The sequence below is a fragment of the Arachis stenosperma genome, chromosome 8 (genome assembly GCF_014773155.1).
Source record: "Arachis stenosperma cultivar V10309 chromosome 8, arast.V10309.gnm1.PFL2, whole genome shotgun sequence".
Taxonomy (NCBI): Eukaryota; Viridiplantae; Streptophyta; class Magnoliopsida; order Fabales; family Fabaceae; genus Arachis; species Arachis stenosperma.
In genome coordinates, this window is record NC_080384.1 from 40,720,051 (window position 1) to 40,740,459 (window position 20,409).

Consider the following 20,409-nt stretch of genomic DNA (forward strand, 5'->3'; position numbering starts at 1 on the left):
CATCAATAACTACCTTGTCCGGATGTAGAGGAGAAAGATCCAAGTCGGGAGCGATAACTCTGACTTGTTCCAAGAAAATTCTCCAAGACTCCTCGGCACCATCGGCAATAGAGTCCTCCAACTCGGCGTATGCGTTCCGAGAATTCAGCAAGTCCTTCCTCACGGCCACAATATCCTGAAATAAACTGTGATAGCTGTCTTGTGCCGTTTTCCTCAAATTCGCCTCCAAAGTACATTGAGCCCGCAGCTTACCCTCCTCCTCCTTAAGGTGATCCCTCTCCTTCCTCAATTTATCTCTCTCCTCCTTCAACTCCTTCTCATGTTTTTCATAAATAAGAAGCCTCCCCTCCAACTCCTCAACCCGTGAGGTTGCCCCCAAATAGCTAAGGGGAGTCTTCTCAAAAAGATCCAAAAGTTTGCCACAAACACCCGCTGTCCTAAAACTCTCCTCGGCCATGGTGGTGAGGTGGTTTCGAACAGAAACATCATCCATACTTATAAAAGGATAGATGTTCTTTCGGACGAATGCCAGAGCATCCGCCTTAACCCCACCATCAAAAGAAGAAGAGCCAGACTCTGAAGTCTTACGCTTCTTCTTCTCTGGCTCAGAGAGAATTTGGGCAGAAGGGGGTGGTCGAGACAAACTTGAGGAAGAAAGGACAATGGGTTGAGAGGGAGTGCCAGTATTTTTAGGAGGAGGAGGAGGAGGAGGAGGAGAAGTGATCGCCCTGGCACCACCCGACCTAGCCCGGGACTTCGCTTTAGCCTCCTAGACCCTTTGGTAAGCCTCCTGAGCATTCTTCTTTGCCATATCTACAAGAAAAACAACTAACAAAAGTTACAAGTCGGTGACATGCAAGTCGGTAGAAACAACTCGGAAATCAGGAATGAACGCACTACCTAATTGAGACTGAACAAAAGTCGGCGTTCCCTGGAGGATTTTTCTGGTATCCAAGTAAGGGGCCCTCCCCCACGCTTCTCGGAAAAACCCCACAATGGCCGCCTCCACCTCGTCAAGGTCATCTAGACCATACTTCTCACAAGGGGAGGCCGCCAACCAATAAAGGGGAAAGCGAGGGGAGGAGTGCTCATCAAGGAAGAAGGGGTGGTGACCCTCTACAGCTTATACTTTGAAAAAATAGTTTTTGAAGTCATGAAAAGATTCGTCAAAAAGGGCGAAAATCCTCCGACCTTGTATGGCGCGGAAGGATACCCACTGCTGTTTGTTGTTTAGCCCACTAAAGGGCTTAGTCATATGAAAGAGAAAGAAGAAAATCCTCAAAGAGGTCGGAAAGTCCAGAGCGTGGCTAATAAACTGATAGATCTTCAAAAAACCCCAAGAATTAGGGTGAAGTTGAGTAGGGGCAACTCTACAGTGGTGCAAAACAGATATTTCGAAATCTGAGAAAGGAAGAAAAACACCCAAACGGGTGATCATACATTCATACATGAAGAAAAAATGAGGGGCCGCCTCATTAACTCTCCCAAAACAGACCCGGTCTTCAGGACCCGGGATTATTAGTTCATATTTTGGCTCGTCCTCCTCTGAAGTACAAAGCCGGTGATGAGTACGAAGATGAGTAATAAACTCAGCGTCGACCAGGGGTTCCTCCCCAAGGACAGTGTCATCAACCCACAAAGAAAGAACATCTACGGAAGCCATTTTTTATATAAAGAAAAGTGGCAGAAACCTACAAAAAGAAAAAGAAAAAGAAAAATAAAAAAACACGGCCCCTAAAGAGGAGAGATACGAAGCTAGAATCTACAGGCCAACCTATCCACTCACAAAACAAAACATGCAAACATAAGGCATGACATGGAAAAAATAAAACTAACCTTTATCCAAGAAATGAAGGTTGGAGAGAGCGGAAATCTTCACGCACAAGAATACAGCACAAACAGGGAAAGGAGAAATTTGAAAGATTGCAGAAACGGAAAAACGAAAGAGAGGGAAAGTATTTATAAATAGGCTAAGGGGCATAATGGTAAAAACGAGGCAGTCATTAATGAGATTGCACCGTTACCAAAGCCCTCAATCCCTAAACGCTTCCTCAACGGACACGACGCTTGAATTGACGTAACTGTCAGAAACAAAAGGTCGCGAAAATCACGTCGGTTCCAAAACCCGTGAAAGTCGGCTACGAACCCGAGTTGAATACTTGAATCCAAGCCTTAAAAGGATCTTGGGCTCAAGTAGGGGCACTGTTCATACCCTGGCCCAATGATAAGGGCCCAGGTCCAATTAAAAGGCCTAATCCAATAGATTAAGCCTTACTAAACGCCGGTCTTCACATAAGAAGTCGGTGTTCGTCCCGACCTGCGCTAAAGAAGTCGGACATGAGATTAGCTGGCAGATAAACACTCATTCAAATGAGTAACCGCCCCTAAAATCTCTCTAACCGCTTCCTAAAGCCATATCTTAACCTCCCCAAGATAATGGGACGGTTAATATCCTAAAGATACGGCACTACACCAGCGGTGGTTATTGGCTCACCACTACAAATACACTGACACCCCTCAGGTATCTCTAAGCCCAATACTCTCTAGACCTGCTCACACTCTTGCTAACTTAAGCATCGGAGTGTCTTTGCAGGTACCACCCCCCATTCATTCACGCGAACAAGTCGGACGGAGCCTCCCGAGTTGCAGATCCACCCGGAGTCCTCCTCCTTCATACGTTTGGGCCAACAAACGCCATCCATCTCGTTTATCTCCGGTTACCCACCGTAACACCTCTTAAACTCCAGATTTTTTTTGCTTCTTTCGCTCAAACTACTTACGTACAAAGTATTTTATTTGTAACAACTCTATTAATAAAAGTAAATAAGATCAACCTTGTTCCAATTAAATAAGAATAGAGTTTTTATGTTTATTTTTAAATATAATTAAAAATATTGAACATAATATTTCTCAACAAATTACATAAACACATGTGTGAAAAGTAGTGATACTTTTACCAATACAGAACGAGAAAGTGTTTCAGCTGAAAGGTGGTGATATATCTTCATTGATAAAGACGAGAGGGAGAATTCAGCAAGAAGGTACTTTTTTTGTTTTGGATTCACTAATGCAGTGTGAATGTCCCGTAGAATAAGAAATAAAAAACTTTATTTGTTACGTAAAGTTATGTAAAAAAAGTAAAATCACAGTAACTAACTATGATATGAAGTGGGTGGATTTTAAAATTTAAATTAAATTCAATCATAGATATGTATCTATAAAATAGGGACATGTTTCAATAAAAAAATAATTAACTATTATTTAAATCTAATTAGAAATTGATTAAAGGCAGATTAGTGTTGTACAATTAGTATTTTTCATTTCTGAAGCAAAGTTTTAACCTTTATCATTTCAAATCTTCTTCTATTTATAAAAATATTCAACCAATCAAATTAAAATACAACCTCCACATATATTAATCCATAAATAACTGTTTTCACTTCTTTTACTTAACATGGATAACGGCTAGAAGTAATCTTCGAAACATTGAATTTTTTTATTGAACACATCGAACAGTTTATTGACTAATCATGACAATCTAAATCTTGCTCTACACTCGCTGCCATAGACCTAGCTCCTTGATGCAGACCTTTTCTTTAAGAAACACGCTTACTAAATCTCGAATCCAATCTCCCTTTAAAATTAATTATTTTCGATTAATAATAAGTTACTAACATAAATTGAAACCTTTTAAAAATATATATATATATATATATATATATATATATATATATATATAAGCAAATAAAGCACATGATTATATTCCTGACATTTCATTAGCATGGAAATGGTAGGTGCAATGCAGAGAGAAACTCACCTAACACACTGCATTTTGGGTCAGTCTCTCACATGATCACATTCACGTCCCTTTTCATTGTTGTAAAGTGTGAAATCTTCTGTTTCATTCTGTCAAAACCATTCCCATGCTTGCTTCCTTCTCATACTTTCTCGCTTTAAGCCAAAATTACATTCCACGACATGCCAAAACCAAAATCTCTTGTAGCTTTAATTTGTTTGGACGAAAGAACCTGGTAACCTTTTTTTTTGTTCCTTAAATCAAATGAATCCTCCTTGTTTAGATATATGAGTTTAATTTTAATACATAAACATTTTGAATAATTATTTAATTATATTCACTTTTTAGATAATTAATCACGTAATTAATATAAAAATAATTTTATTTTTTATTAATATAATATTATATAATTAAATAGACATTTGTAAAAATATTTTACAATAACACTCTATTAAAATTAAATTCTTTAGTCAAAGCTTAAAAAGAGATAGAATTTTCTTTTTAGCTAAATCACAGTTTTCCAATTTTATCATTTATGTTTTTCTAGTATAATATTAATGCGTTCCAAAAAATAAAGAGTACATAATGTTCTTTATAAATTAATTTTTTATTAAAAGTAAAAAATAAAAAAATAAATTATATTAATTAAATTATAAATTATAAATTTTAAAGTATAAATCCTAACTTCTAAAGGTGTGTTGGTAAACACGTTTAAAGAAAAAAACATGTTGGCTAATATTTTTTGTTTGGCTAATATTCTTCTCTACAAACATAGAAGTGATTTTGCTCATAAAACCACGTTTACAAGAAGCAATAATTTCTAACTTCTCGGTTGCACTAGCGTACTTTTAGCCATTGTCCTCAATATTTATTTATTTTTTTACCAACTTTATCCTTTATACATGTTATTACATTATTTATAAAATTCTTATTATTTCTCTCTATATGAACTCTTTTTTATTATTTATTATTTATTTTTTTATTAATTTTTTTATTTAACATTATATATTTTTATAGTTATAATTTTTGTATATTATATTTATTATTATCTTTTTATAATAGAATTTATTGATCTCATTAAGTAAAATAAATTAAACAAAAAAATTAACCATAAATAATAATAATAGTTAAAAATTATAACGTACTAAAAAAAGTACTAAGAGTATTAAAAATATAATATATAAAAAACATATAAAAAAAGTATAAAAAAAATTAAACATATATAAAAAAATATTATAATTTAATATCATGTCCTTTTAAATAATTATCTATCTAAAAGTGATTTTAATTAATATTATCCAAATAATATTTATTTTATTAAAATCAATTTTAATATAAAGCTGTCAAACATAAATCATATTAACACAAATTTATTTGTATCTAAAAATTAATTCTATAAAATTATTTTATTCAAATTTCAATTTGACAAACCACAATCCAAACACACACTAATATTTAAAAAGTGAGTCAGTTTTTATATTCTGAGCGTTCATGAAAAACTTCATATTAATTCAAGTCCAATACGACACAGTCAACTGGTCAAAGTTCAAATAAATCGACAACACGCAACACCAACCACTTCTGTTCTTCTTCTTTCTTTGACTCCACTTCGAAGAACCCACCTTTTTTTTCTTTTTGCCTCTAACATATCTTGAATAATTCTACGAGCATGGAGAAAGAAAAGGAACAAGAAGAAAAGCTGGTGAAGAAGAAGAAAGCCATTATGCACGCTCATGATCACAATAACACAGTGATGAGAATGGCTTCAATTGCTATAAGCTTGAACGCGAGGTTGAAAGCTTCTGACATGCCTCTTCACATGCAAGAACATGCTCTTCACTACACAAGATCACTTATCACCCATGGCCATGGCCATCACCACTATCCTTCCAATAAGCTCACACACACACACTTAGCAAGAGAACTCAAAAAGGTAACTATTTTGTTTCACATTTCCCCTTTTAAAAATTGTTATTCTTGGAGAACTGAACTAAATTTTGTGTTAGAATAATAATGTCATCATATACGTATTTTTTTTGTCTACATAAATAAAGTCATACTATACGTACCATAACCGTTATATTAGCATATTTCATGCATTATGTACAATATTTATGAGTGATAACCCTAATGATATATGATTTTTAACTAAATTTCAAATGTTCTTAATTTTTAAAAGGTGAAAACTCATGTGCAATCGATTTCACATGAAGTTGATAGTACGTGAAGTTAATAATTGAGAGCTATTAGATAAAAATTTAGTCAAATTAATCAAACCATCTAATGATTCTAAACTATCAACTTTAAGTAAAGTTGACTGCACTTGAATTTTCACCTTTTTAAAAATTTCAATTTTTTTCACTTTATATTAGTGTTAAGTGCAACGTTGGTCGTAGGATGTTTGGTTCCGAAAACTTTCTCAATCAACATATATCATATCTCATAGTTAATATGTACGAATAAGACAACTCTTGGATTTGATCAGGAGTTCGATTCGATGTACGGACCAGCGTGGCACTGTGTGATTGGGACGAGTTTCGGGTCTTATGTGAGTCACACTGGTGGCGCGTTCTTCTACTTTTCCATTGACTCACTCTCCGTTCTTCTCTTTAAAACGGAGGTTTACTTGCTCACGCCACCACCACCACCTCCTCATACAAATTAACCCTTTTTTTTTTTGCTTAACTTTTACATGTATTTATATTTTCCATCAGAACTCAGGAGTTAGAGCTGAGTCCTTTTGTGCTAACCTTAATAAATGTGATATATATATATGGTTATGATTCTGGGTTATATATATAAGTGTTTTGTCCCGAAATTTGGTAGTGTTCAAATTGAATCAATTAGTTATTGAGTTACTTGATGATAAAGAAATACTAAGCTGAGATTAAATGGGATTGGTGAAGTTACTAGCACATCAAAAACAGTTGGTGTCCATCTTTTTAGTTTGATTTCATTATTTTGTTTAAAGAAGTGAGAGTGAAGACACTAAATGAATAATATTTGTATAGAATTAAAGTAATATTATTTGAACACAATATACAAGTTATATCCTATTTCGTAGTACATGAAATTATGAGACTGCATTAACACAGTATTTAGTTTAAAAAACTTGACATATATTTCATAATGTTGTGTACAAAGCAATTTCTGTCTAAGTGGTAATAATATCTAACAAAACATCAACCATGATATATATATATATATAAAACCCAAGTGGTGGTGGTTGCCAGGATTTGCACCTTATCATCTGAGTCAACTGAAATGTTTTCCAACTGTAGCAGGATTTCACTTTTACGTTCTCAAAAATTTCTTCTCCTTTTCTCATCCTCTTTTCCTGCCTATTCTGAATTCTAAAGGTTGTGCTGTGGTCCCGGGTCCAGCATTTCTGACTATGTTTTATTGTGCCTGATTTTATTGTATTATAATATCATAAAATTATTTATTTTAAAAAAATTAATAAATTGAGAGACATAAATATTTTTAAAATGTCTTTTCATATAATAATCTTTTTTAGATTTGAATCTTAAATTTTACAAAAAATTTTTTGTCATACGCTAAATTATTTTTTAGACATTTTAGTCATAAAATTACGCGTTCCAAAAATATAAAATGCTCAACCAAAACATATAAATGGTTATATATTTGTTTATCTATTGGAAACATTTACATTTGGAACTACATATGTTAAATAAGTAAACCAGTATAAATTGCCAGGTCTTCTTACTTCCATTGGAATGTGAGGTACGTGAAAACAATTTTGAATTGAGATGTCCATCTATTAAGCACAATGCACATTGATTTCTAATGTTATCTTTTCAAGTAAAGCTTGCTTGCCAGTACCAGTATCATTAACCTCCAATTTCATCGGATAACGAATCCCCCTAATTTCTCCTATCAAGGAGAAATCACACAAAACCGCATTCACTTAAGTCAACGTTGTTTAGCAGCAGTTGAATCATACGTTATCCCCAACACTTTTTGACTCAAGCTTATAATAAACAGAACTTGGATCAGTTGTTTAACCAATTGTAACGGGAGCATGCGAAAGACGGAAAGACAAGCAAGGCAACACTATCGATATCAGCTAAATCATTGCATTCCTATTTTGACAATTAAACAAGTTCTCTACTTCTCTTCTATTCTCGTGTTTCTGCTCTAACAAAATTGGGGAATAAGACAACTCTAACATCGATTTATATATAAAATAAGTGATCACGATACAGTGAAGACAACCCTCCACAGCAATTATAATGGAACACCTTTGGACATCTTCTATTGATTTATCACAACTTGCCTCCTGCCTAAGTAATGATTGTCACCATTGTTTTCTCCTATGCTTCTTTAGATCACCATTCTCTTTCCTCGAGCCACTCTCCTCATTCCTGACCTTTTTATACTCTCCGTTTTCCTTGACCTTCTTACTTGATTTCTCCTTAGATGACGATTTCCTCTTCCTTGTTGAAGAGCGGGTGCTAGGCTCTGCATCATCATCATTGCCCCGTGGCAGCGGTTCTTCTTCATAATCGAACTGCCAATTGTATAACATATCTTGCTCTCCATATTGTTCCTCCAAAGGCTCACCGGCACCAGGAAGCAAGCTATCGAAAGTCACATCCCCATTAAACCCTCCTTTGCGCTCCAGCAACACGGAGTCCGGTCTAATTATAGTACCAAGAATGCTCCTGCTGGGCCCCAGGTTCATGATGGTCTTGGTGTTTGTCAAAGTTGTGTAAGCCATTGAAAATGCGGATCTAATCTGTGGAAAGAAAATATATAATTGTGTTAGCCTCACTTTCATGCAGATTACCCTTCTAGCCCAATAGGAAAGAGGACAAAGCAAACACAAGACTTTAGCAACCATTTGAAAATTTTGAACAATTGCACAATGAATCATGCAGTTCTCCCACCAGTGGGGCAAATAAGCTATAAGCTAACGTGCACAAAAAAGGATACAACATATGATGCCCTAAAATCTTTTTATGTCTGAATGAATAAAAGGTCTTGCTCATGGATTATATAATTCTTCTGCAAGTAGCTTCCAGAAATATGAAATTCATGAACTGATTTGCAGAATATGACAACTTCACTATGCTACAAATGAATTTCAAAGACTTGGTGACATTTATAAAAGAAACACTTTTTGCATTGGTTTCTCCAAAATTCAGGCCTTTGGAGAAGAACACTTCAATAAAAACTCGTACAAAACAACATTTACAAAGAGAGAACAAACAAACCTGGAAATAATTGAAGGAGTTCTTTCCAATGTCATTCTCCGGTGCCTAATTTAGACAGCATAAAAATTCTAGTCAATCACCTACACTTATAATAATTTACATCTCAGGATACACTAAATGTGTCAATCCATTTTGGTTATGTATGAATTTGCATACTAGAAAGACATTGCAAGTAATTTGCAGAGAGATTTATACAAGTCAATGTACAACTGCTAAATAATCTCTGCTCTCCAAAAAAATAAAATAAAAAAAATAAATTATTGCCATATTGATAATCTCTGCTTAGATAATATACAGTTTCCAATTTTCGAACTATCTCTTCATTTTTAGGCATGCTCATACATACTAGCATCCCAAAAGGCACTTCTCGAAGTGTATTAATATATTAATAAATTTGGAATATGTAATATATATATAATTATTTAGAATAAATAAGACAACTAGAAAATCGGTTAAGAGGTAGTTATTTGTGACTGAAATATAACTGCTCTATTTGAAACCTCTTCATGGAATTTTTTAGTTAAAATACATATTAAAAAAAAAATCATTATTAGCAGACTTAAAAAATTATTGAATTGAGTGAGGAGACACCAAAAGAAGGTAACCAAAAGCCAACCCCTCTATTATAGGAAGAGATGATAGATTCTGTAAATATTCTAAAAAAACACTGAAATGGCTCTGAAATTTCCTTCGAAGTCTATGGTCCTGCCAGAGGGTGATCAAGATTGGAAACAATCGTGACATACAAATGCAAATATGCTGGAGGAAAAATTTAAAAGCACCATGTTAAGAAAATCTAGGGTCTTTCTATTTTGTGTTTTCATTTTCTGTATTTTCTACTTCAGAATTATTGAAGGAGAATGTGAAAACATGACGTGAAAGCAGAAAACATTTTATTGTGTTCATAGTTTACTTCACTAAATCTTGAAATGAAAATGTAACAAACACACCCTTAATTTCTTGCTTCCCTTGATCAGCCATTAGAAAATATTAAATTTCAAAATAAAAACTATATCTTTGAGAGAAACCTGTGGGTCCTCAATGCCAATAAGAAATGGCCGTCCTTTGTTTAAGAACCTAAGAAACACAAAAAGGGGAGAAATTAATAACTTCAAAACAATATATAGCGCAGTTAAAAATAGCATTTATTCACAAACATATTCATGCTCCTTTTCATTACCCCTTACTACTCTTCGAAAAAAAGATTCCTGCCCCATTACAAGCCACACCAACATCTGTAGTGTTCAACTTGCGTCCATAGAAATCGAAAAAATGCACCTAAGTATGGAGGAAAAAAGGAACAAACAATATCATAATGGAAAATTTGATATACTTCTTAAATGCCAAAAAATTCCAAAAAGGAAGGCGTCAAAATAAAGGTAAGAAATAAGAGTAGAGCACAAGTTCTTTTTAAAAATATTACAACTAGAAGTAGAGGACAAAAATCGATAATAAATAACATGTCAGTCAGCCCACTAACTGCCAGGCAAACCAAACAAAAAAAGAGAGGCAACAGAAGCAGAAGCAGCAGCAGAACTGTTGATCAGAAGTACGCACCAAAAGGACCCCTAAATTGTGCTCGGCAGAAGCTTGAGTCTCGCGTAGATTCTAAAACATACAATAGTCATAGATTCAGAGCATGCCATTGGAAAATAAATGCTATTAAGTTTTACTAATCAAAATGCACTGGAGATGGAGAGGGGAAAAAACAAGAATCCACAAAAATGAACAGTTAAAGTACATTTAAGAATCACTGACCCGCAGCATTGCCATCAGCATGGCAAGGAGGGCATAAGAACCAATACCACCAGAATATACCTGCATACTTCATAAGAATCTTTAGACTGGGATCAGATCGTTAAAAAATTACAACGATGAAACATAGTTGACAAGAAAAACTCACCTCATTTAGCTCTCTCTGTTGCAAAAACACTTTCAAGATCAAACATAATGGCCGAAGTGGGGGCCACCTAGCCACTGCCTCCTGCAAATGTAAGCATTCAACCATGACAAAGAACATACATCATGTTCAATCCAAACAGAATGTTCAACTTCCAGAAAAAGTTATCTGCTTCTTTGTTTCATCCCTTTTTTTATGTTCTATATCTGTGTGTGTGTGTGTGTGTGTGGAAGACTACAGGTAGGTGGAATTTTAGAATTTTGAAAGCCGCCTCCTGTAAGACCAAATGGAAATTACTTTCAAAGGCTTTGTTATTTGTTAATATTCAAAGATTACAGTGCAGAAACAGGGACATATTGGCCACAAGGGATTACATTCCACAATTGAGTGCCCAAGCTAATACAATATATTCATCAAAAAGATTTTGTAATGCCCAAACCAAGAAAAAAATGAACTCTATTACCTAATAGTTTAATAAAAATGAAGAAACAAATGTATGCCATGTACCACATACAAGTTAACTTGTATGAGTCAATATTAAAATGCATACTCTATAGTCAATATGGATTAAAAGGTTAAATACTAACAACATAAACCCTGCTATCTAGAATTGAAATTAAAAAATATATCTTGAAATCAAATAGCAGGAAATAATAAAACATACCTGAATATACTCGGCAGCTTTGGGTCCATTGTCAAGGTCAAAACTGAAACAAAACATGATTCATCAATTGAATCTTATGCACAATATTGAACAAAACATGGAAATCCAAAACAAACACTAGGCATAAACCACAAACCATGCATCTATATAAGTAAATAAATAACAAGGAAGCACATTAAAAAACAGCAATATGAGTAGTCCATTATCACTTAGCAGTTAAAAGTTAAGTTACGTGTATGTGGCTAAATAACTAATAGGTATTCTTGTCTGTAGCACCTATGAAATATTCCTACCCAAAATTTAGGCAATAGAAACCATCATGTCACCTCCTTACTCCATAGTTTTTTTCCCATAAGTAGGACACTAGAAATCATTGTATGCAAAGATGGAAACAAAAATCAAGAAGAATAGCAGATGCAAAAGACATGCAAATTAAACTATATATCCAACAGCAAATATGATGAGGTGTTCACAAACTAAACACAGAGATCCTCAATAAAATTATAATTATATCATAACCAAGAAAAATAAAGAAAATAAACTCTATCAACAAATTTTAAAACTCAAAGTCAACGGAAGAACATAATACCTTACATCAAATGCAAGCCCACTTTTCTTTTCAACAAATTTAATAATTGGTACACGAGCCTTTCCAATCACCTACAGAAAATGCAAACACAAAATGTCACATCATTTTGGGAAAAAAATATTTATTTGTTTCTTGGCATCAATCACTATTTAAGTAAGCTGAGTAGACCTGTATCTTTTTAGCCATGCTCCTTTGTGACAATGCTCTAGAAAGTGCATTCAAGCCAAGCTGTGGATTTGGCAAGCCTGACTTCAAAATCACAACCTGTTTAAGGATTTGATAAACTGGACTTAGAAATTTCATAATAATGGTATCAATAAATGAATAAACTACTCGCACACCAACTTATTAATTAATATAGATCCACATTGGCATAGCAACAAGACTTACATCAATATCACTAGTCGGAAGATACAGCCCAGTCCTATAAGATCCAAAGACTTCTACCTGAAAGCCATATAAATTATAACCATCATTAAAACTCAGTACAACAACAACAAGACCAAAGCGATAGAATTACTAAATGATTACCTGGCAATGGGGCCATATGTGCTTTATAACATCGAACACAGATTCTATTGCCGTGTCCCGTGCAGCTTTCTCTTCAGATGTTGGAGACAAAAACTCACAAAAATCCACTATCTCTGCACATACCAAGCATAACTGGACATATTACAAAAACCATCATCCTGATAAAGAGTGAACCATAACGCCTCCCCCACCCCCAAACAAATTGGGAAAAACTAATATTTGAATATAATTTTTTTGATATTCAATCATAAAATAAACAAATTCAAACACATTAAAACATGGCATGCTTAGTTTAAGTTACAATTCAAATAAAATCTCCTCCCCCGCCCCGCCCCGCCCTTTTTCCTCCTCTAAAAACTAACTGTTTTGAAACCAACATAAAAAAAAAAAAAATCCAAATACTAAGTAAGAATCTAACACAGCAAAATAGATATTCTTTCGCAGCATGGATTGGTGCTTCAAAATCCCAAATCAATCCGATACCTTTATGCAGTTGAAGCATGGGGCTCCTGAACTTGCAGTTTCCGCGAAACCAACTGCTCTCGAGCTTCGGCTCGGGTGCGAGTGCTGGCGTCTTGGGCTCCTCCGCCACGACGATCGGCGGCGGGAGAGAGTCCCGATCGCAGGTCTCTTCGGCGACGTCGAGAGAGAAGAAATCGATAGTAGCGGAACCTGGAACGGTGGATGGAATTTCAGAGAGGGATATCTCATTGCGGAAGACAGAGTAGGACTCGTTGTTGTTGTTGTCGTCGTCGTCGGCGGCGGCCGAGAAAGAGATGGGACTAAGGGTTTCATAGAGGAAAGTTTCGGGGAACGGAGGGTGGTCCTGCTCCGCCATTGAAGAGCTTCTGGCGTTCTTCGACCGAGAAGGAAGAAGAGGTGGAGGAATTGGGGATGGTGATAGAAATTAGGGAATTTTTTTATTTTGGCTGAAATTAGGGTTTTTTCAGGGTTTAAGTGTGACGCGAGCACAATGATCAAGGAAAGAGAAAAGATAGTGGGGATCGAGGTTAATCAGTTAATCCATTGAATTTGTCTGCCTCTTAATAATTATTAAGTTAAATTAATTTTGTTATTGAGATTTATAGATATTAAAAATGTTACTTTTTATTTTATTAATTTTTTAATTTAAAAAATTAATTAAAAGATTATTAATCGTATTTTTTTATTTTATCAGAACTTTTTCATTTTGGAAAAATTTATAGGAAAATTCTATTTCTCAATACAAATACAAGTAACATTAGAAACATCAAAAAGATAAAAAAAAATGCTAATGATGGATTTGGAACAAATGCGAATACACTCAAAAAAGGAAAATAATAATAATAATAACCACCTAATTTAAATTTTATTCATTTACCTAAAAAGATAACAGATTTTTTGTTTTACTTAAAGAAGCTAAACGAAAAACAAAATCCATCAAGATCTTTAAATAATTTTTATTATAATAAAATATTTTAAAAAAGTAAAATTATTATTATTATTATTATTGTTATTATTATCATTATTACTATATTATTATTATTATTATTATATTATTACTTGGTTTCAAGTTTCAACTAGCCGAAACCATTATATATTTTTTAATGGGCAAAAAAATTTGGTACAAAAATTGATTTTATATATTTTTTATTTTTCAAAAAACTTTGATTATTCACAATAATTTTTTAGGACAAAAATGTTTGAGGACAAAAATATTGTCTGGTAATTTTTATTTCATTTGTTTTGTTTAAGTAAATTACTCTAATTTGTACGTATGTACAATTATTTACAGCTATGAACTATCATAATCATCAACACACAATTACACAATGCAACTACGACATATGGGACATGTTGGATTCTTCTGCAACCAAGTGTCTATACAATTTGAATGATACATGTGCTTGCACTTAGGAAACACTTGACAATATTGTCCATCTTCAAAATCTTCCATGCAAATGGCACATTCGTCGCAATGACTTTTTGTTGTGTCGTGCATGCCATACCTCACCAATGGTGGCAGCTTATTCGAAGCTCTAAGTTTCGGTCCACATTCCTTTTCGTCCACCATGGCCAACGAATTTTGTATATCTCTTTGGATAAGAGTTTCCAAGAGAATAATATGGTGATTAGGAGTATCCCCATATGATCGATGGATCGCTTCTTCGATATCACGTAATTCCTCCGGGCTTAATTCTAAGTACCAAAAGAACAATCCATAGAGGATTTGGTAGAAGATGAAGAAGAACAATATGACTATGCCAAGAGCAATCAAGATAGTTTGAATATCAATGGTGAACAAATACCAAACCATATTGGATGTGTATGTATTTTGTTTTATGCCAAAAATCTTTTTACAAGGAAACTTGATGAATGTGATACAATAATTCGAACGCGATTTTGAGATTTTATATAAAATAATGAATCTTAAACCATTATAGTTATGAGTAGTGTGGCAAAATAATCATTTCATCCAAATAGATTGTGATTTCTAATTATGGATTAAGTAGGTTCTCTACTTTATTATCTTACTAGTTTGTAATAACAATCTTGGATACATTTTACATTCATCGTTTTGAAGAGATACTGTTTGAACTAAACCATATGTTGCTAATTTCTGTTTGTCACACTTATATGAAGTTGATTTAATACATTTGATGGTTATTGTTGTTAAAAGGATTATAATAATACATTTTAAAAATGTACTTAACCAAAAAAACAAAAGAGAATTTGTTTGTGAAATCCAACTGCCAGAAGCAAATTATTATTAATTATAATATATTTTTAAAATTTATAGTTAGCTAAAAAACTGAAAAAGAGTTTGTTTGCGAATCTAATTGCCGGTAAACTAAAACACTTGGCCGGTAATCTATTAACATATTCAATTATCCAAATCTAAGGACGTTTAATGTTCAAGAAATGAACAATGAATCAATAGAAACTTCAACGTATTAGGACAAGTTTAATTTCTATTTATTAGTTGTTTGACCACTTGTATTATTCATTTACGATTATGGCATACAAATTTATTTGGGTAAAATTTTATTATCAATCTATTAATTTGTTATTTCTTACTCTATTATGTATAATTAAAATTAGATTTCTATATTTAATAATGAAACTAGCTTAATATTTTTCTAGAGTATTTTTAATTTGTTTTATTTAGTTTATTAAATTAAATCAATTATAACTAGTTCATTTCATCAAGAATTTAATTTGATTAATTTAAATATTATATTATTTAAATTAATTTAATCGGTACTCGATAAAAAAAATAAACAAAGGGAAAATTCCACTCTCCTCCCCTACGAGATGTTAAAATGACACTCCCCTCCCCTCTATTTTATAAATGTACATTCTCCTCCCTTCTAACTTTTAAAAAATCTCATCTTTAATCTATTTTAAACTTTTTGTGTTAACTAATGTTAATTTTATCCATTTTTTAAGAAAAAATAAATTATTTTTTAAAAAAATACCCATTAACAAAAATTTTATATTTTATTATTATATTTGTTTACTAAAATATTTTTTAATAAATTATTTTTTATTGATTAAATTGTATTTTTTTTAAAATTTAATAATTATATTATTTTTTTCCTAAAATATCCTTCAATAATTTTTTAATTATTAAATTATAATTTTACCAAAATTTTCGTTAACGATTTTTTTATATTTTACTATTAATTTTTTGATATCTATATATATTATTTTAACATTAAAAAATTTTTTATTTAATGTTAAAATAATATATATTGATATCAAAAAATTAATAATAAAATATAAAAGTAATTGTTCATAAAAATTTTGGTAAAATCATAATTTAATAATTAAAAAATTATTGAAGGATAGATATCTTAGAAAAAAAATAATTTAATTATTAATTTTTTTAAAAGTATTTTAATAAAAATACAATTCAATCAATAAAAAATAATTTATTAAAAGGTATTTTAGTAAGTAAAATTTAATGATAAAAAATAAAATTTTTGTTAATGGATATTTTTTTCAAAAAATAATTTATTTTTTTTTTAAAAATGGATAAAATTAACACAAAAAGTTTAAAATGGATTAAAGAAGAGGTTTTTTAAAAATTAGAAAGGAAGAAAATGTATATTTATAAAATAGAGAGAAAAAAAGTGTCATTTTAACATCTCACAGTGAGGGGGAGTGAAATTTTCAAACCATATGCATCATATATTGATTAGATAACGATAGTATGGTGAATTTTACTATGTAAAAGAGGATGTCATTCTATATCCGTAGAAATGTGGTGTATGATATAATTATGTGACAAGTGTCCTAGTAAAAGACAAAATTTATCTTTATTCCGTCTATCTACAAACTTTTCAACTTAGTGCAGGAAAGTTCGAACCCAAATGCAGCATATTAAAAGGTAATTACTCTAATGTTAAAAACATTTTTTTACGATGATTTTTGTTTAAAATGTGTAATTTATTTATTTTGCAACACTTTAAATAAAGATAACACTTTTATTTTAAATAAAATCAAATCATATAATCTATCATCCAATGATTAAAATAATATATCTTCACATGATGACAATCATTAAATCTTTATTGGAGTAGCCACCTATTAAAAAGGCACATAATTTACCATTTGAAATTAAGTCTCAACTGAATTTACAAACTTACTACAATGTAATTTTACGGGTGAAAACTCAAGTAAAGTGGATTGTACGTGAAGTTGATATCTGAGAGCTATTAGATGAAAATTTAATCAAATTAGTCAAATCATCTAACCGTTTTCAGATATCAACTTCACGTGAAGTCGACTGCACCTGAGTTTCCACCAATTTTACGTGATTAAACTTATAAATAATTATGATAATGTGAAGTATTAATAGTAATTATATTTGCATAATTATGGGCTTGTAAGTTGAGCTTTTTTAATTTTTTTGGACAAAATGATCACGTAAACATTGATTATGTAGCATAACCCTTTTCAAAATTTTCCCGATTTCTTTTGTTCTTTTTCTGCTTCTTCTTCCTCCTTACCCACCACCACCCTTTTCCACCATCTTTACTCCACCTCAACGGATATACTGCCGCCACTACCATACTTTCATTAGCATCAACACCGACATTTGGTGAAACTCGATGGCTTTAATAGACAGCGCACGATGGTTTGCAGAGGGTGAAGGTGAAACTCGACGGCTGCTTTCTTCTGCGGTGAGCTCGCTCCGACAGCAGTGACGGTGGTAGTGATAGAACATGGATTAAGCACGGTAGCGAGCATCTTTTTTCTCTATCTCTCCGTTTGTGTCCTTCCTCTCCCTTTCTTCCTCTCTTTCAATCAGACCAGAAACGACGAAGATGTCCTCCCACTCCAACGTCGTTGCCGCCTTCCTCTTCCCTTGTATCTCTCCCTTCGATTCCGGCATCACTATTTCCTCTTTTTCTCTTTCTCTCCACGACGAGAACAACGGAGGGAGTGACAGGGAGGCAGCGGTGCTAGGCAGTTTCGGATGTCACCATCTTCCCTTTGTCTACTTTTTTTTTTCTCTTCCTTCTTCTTCCACCTATGCTTCTCTCTCTGTTTCTCTTTTCTTTTATTTTATAATTATTTTTTTAGAGGTAATTTGGTCTTAAAAAATTAAGATTTATGAGAAAATAATAATTTAAAAATAAAATTCAACGTTAGACATAATTTTAAATAAAAAAACTTTAAGAACAATTTTAATTTTTCACCAAAATCATACTAAATTATTATTATTATTATTTAATTGTTCGAATTGATTGCTGAAATTAATTAGCCTTAGTTAGTTGACATTTCCATATCTAATGTTTCTTTTTATCATTTTCTTGCCTTATTTATTTACTGGTTTTCTAATAAGAAAAGTGTTTTAATGCACCCTTTTATGTTTTATTTTGCTAATTAGATTAGCAAACTATACATTTTAAAAATGTATTATAATTAATAATAATTTGCTTCAGGCAGTTAGACTCGCAACAAATTAAATTCTTTTTTTTAGTTAAGCACATTTTCAAAATGTATTATTATAATTTTTTTTAACGGCAATAACCACCAAACTTATAAATCAACTTCATGTAAGGTGTCTAACAGAAATTAGTAACATATGGTTTAGTTCAACAATATCTCTTCAAAATGATAAATTTAAAATATAAGAAGACTGTTATTGCAAACTAGCAAGATAATAAAGTAGAGAACCTACTTAATCTATATTTAGAATGCACAGCAACCTATTTGGATGAAATATTATTTTGCCACACTAGTCATAACCATCACGGTTTAAGATTCATTTTATATAAAATCTCAAAGTGGTGTTCAAAATTGTATCACATTCATCAAGTTTCATTGTAGAAAGATTTTCAGCATAAAACAAAATACTTATCCAATATGGCTTGGTATTTGTTCATCACTATTGATATTCAAACTATCTTGATTGCTATTGGCATAGTCACAATGATCTTCTTCATCTTTTACCAAATCTTATATGGATTGTTCTTTTGGTACTTGGAATTAAGCCCAGAGGAATTGCGTGATATCGAAGAAGCGATCCATCAATCATATGGAGATACACCTAATCACCATATTATCCTCTTGGAAGCTCTTATCCAGAGAGATATAGAAAATTCGTCGGTCGTGGTGGACGACAAGGAACGAGGACAGAAACTTAGAGCCTCCAATAAACTGCCACCATTGGTGAGCTATGGCATGCATGGCGCAACGAAAAGTCGTTGCGATGAATGTGCCATTTGCTTGGAAGATTTTGAAGATGGACAATGTTGTCAAGTGTTTCCTGTGTGCAAGCACATGTATCATTCAAATTGTATAGACAATTGGTTACAAAAGAATGTGACATGCCCAATATGTCGTAGTTGCATTGTGTAATGTGTGTAAATCATTAGGATAGTTCATAGTTGTAAATAATTAATTGTACATAAAAGTTACAATGTATATAGATAATTATTATTAGTTAGTATGTATATCTTTGTAGAAACAATGGCGTCTTTTTTTTTTTTTCTTATTTCCATTCAAATTAAATCTCTCTATAATCACGACAACTTTCTTTCCCTTTGGTTAAGAATTAAAGCGAAAATGGTATATAATAAAGTAAAATTTTCTCTGCATAAAAGAATGAAGAAAGGTAACATCATCTTATGTGTGTTTGTGATTTTTGTCAATGTTTGTACAAATTTTGGCTAAAACGCCATATTTAACCCAGCGAGTGCTCTGTTATTATTGCTTCTGCCGCTGCTATTTGCAATGACGACCATCGCCACCATCGAAATATAATTAATAAGCATCATTATTATTAATATTATTTTTTATTATGTTTATTTACCAATTACTATCTTTATCATCATTGTTATTGTTATGGTTGTTTTGTTGTTATTGTTATTATTATCATCATCTTTTTTGTAGAAGTTGGGAAACTATTTTTTCCTTTCAACAGACGTGAAAAAAAGTTAGGTAGTCTCTCATAAATCTACAATTTGGTCTATATGTTAATAGTCCTAGAATTAGACCTTTTTGTTAAAAGTCTAAATTTATTCACAGACGAGACCCATCTCATAGGTTAGTTACATTAGCAGTTTATTAAGATATTGATGGATATATTTGGAAGTTTTATTCAGCTAGAGAAAGAAGTTGAATCTAAAACTTTTTTTTAACTTAATGCACAAAAACAACTTTGAAGAAAATTGCTATTGGAACTGAAAAATGAAAAAT

At 32.3% G+C, this 20,409-nt stretch overlaps 3 protein-coding genes across 3 annotated transcripts; 2 read left to right on the forward strand and 1 right to left on the reverse strand.

Annotated features, from left to right (window-relative positions):
* The first annotated feature begins 5,404 nt into the window (after positions 1-5,404).
* LOC130946864 (dynein light chain 1, cytoplasmic-like) lies at positions 5,405-6,646 on the forward strand. The gene is made up of 2 exons (XM_057875747.1): positions 5,405-5,729; positions 6,282-6,646. The coding sequence occupies exons 1-2, from the start codon at positions 5,466-5,468 to the stop codon at positions 6,459-6,461; spliced, it is 444 nt and encodes a 147-aa protein (XP_057731730.1). The 5' UTR covers positions 5,405-5,465; the 3' UTR covers positions 6,462-6,646.
* Positions 6,647-7,854: 1,208 nt separating this feature from the next.
* Positions 7,855-13,693, reverse strand: LOC130946739 (uncharacterized). Its single transcript, XM_057875579.1, has 13 exons — positions 13,201-13,693; positions 12,718-12,830; positions 12,577-12,633; positions 12,355-12,450; positions 12,187-12,257; positions 11,598-11,640; positions 10,937-11,017; positions 10,792-10,851; positions 10,591-10,641; positions 10,214-10,311; positions 10,062-10,110; positions 9,034-9,078; positions 7,855-8,555 (listed from the first exon to the last, which is right to left on the reverse strand). The coding sequence occupies exons 1-13, from the start codon at positions 13,553-13,555 to the stop codon at positions 8,115-8,117; spliced, it is 1,560 nt and encodes a 519-aa protein (XP_057731562.1). The 5' UTR covers positions 13,556-13,693; the 3' UTR covers positions 7,855-8,114.
* A 5,381-nt stretch (positions 13,694-19,074) lies between these two features.
* On the forward strand, positions 19,075-19,569 carry LOC130945991 (putative RING-H2 finger protein ATL19). The gene has a single exon (XM_057874673.1). It carries the CDS (start codon positions 19,075-19,077, stop codon positions 19,567-19,569), a length of 495 nt encoding a protein of 164 aa, XP_057730656.1.
* The last annotated feature ends 840 nt before the right edge of the window (positions 19,570-20,409 follow it).

What these genes read in the sequence shown, in the direction of transcription:
- LOC130946864 (XM_057875747.1), top strand. Translation starts at nt 5,466, where the DNA reads ATGGAGAAAGAAAAGGAACAAGAAGAAAAGCTGGTGAAGAAGAAGAAA. An exon ending in TAGCAAGAGAACTCAAAAAG is followed by an intron (nt 5,730 to 6,281) that starts GTAACTATTTTG and finishes GGATTTGATCAG; the next exon opens with GAGTTCGATTCGATGTACGG.
- LOC130946739 (XM_057875579.1), bottom strand. Translation starts at nt 13,555, where the DNA reads ATGGCGGAGCAGGACCACCCTCCGTTCCCCGAAACTTTCCTCTATGAA. An exon ending in AACAGAGAGAGCTAAATGAG is followed by an intron (nt 10,852 to 10,936) that starts GTGAGTTTTTCT and finishes TGAAGTATGCAG; the next exon opens with GTATATTCTGGTGGTATTGG. An exon ending in ACAATTTAGGGGTCCTTTTG is followed by an intron (nt 10,312 to 10,590) that starts GTGCGTACTTCT and finishes CTCCATACTTAG; the next exon opens with GTGCATTTTTTCGATTTCTA.
- LOC130945991 (XM_057874673.1), top strand. Translation starts at nt 19,075, where the DNA reads ATGGCTTGGTATTTGTTCATCACTATTGATATTCAAACTATCTTGATT.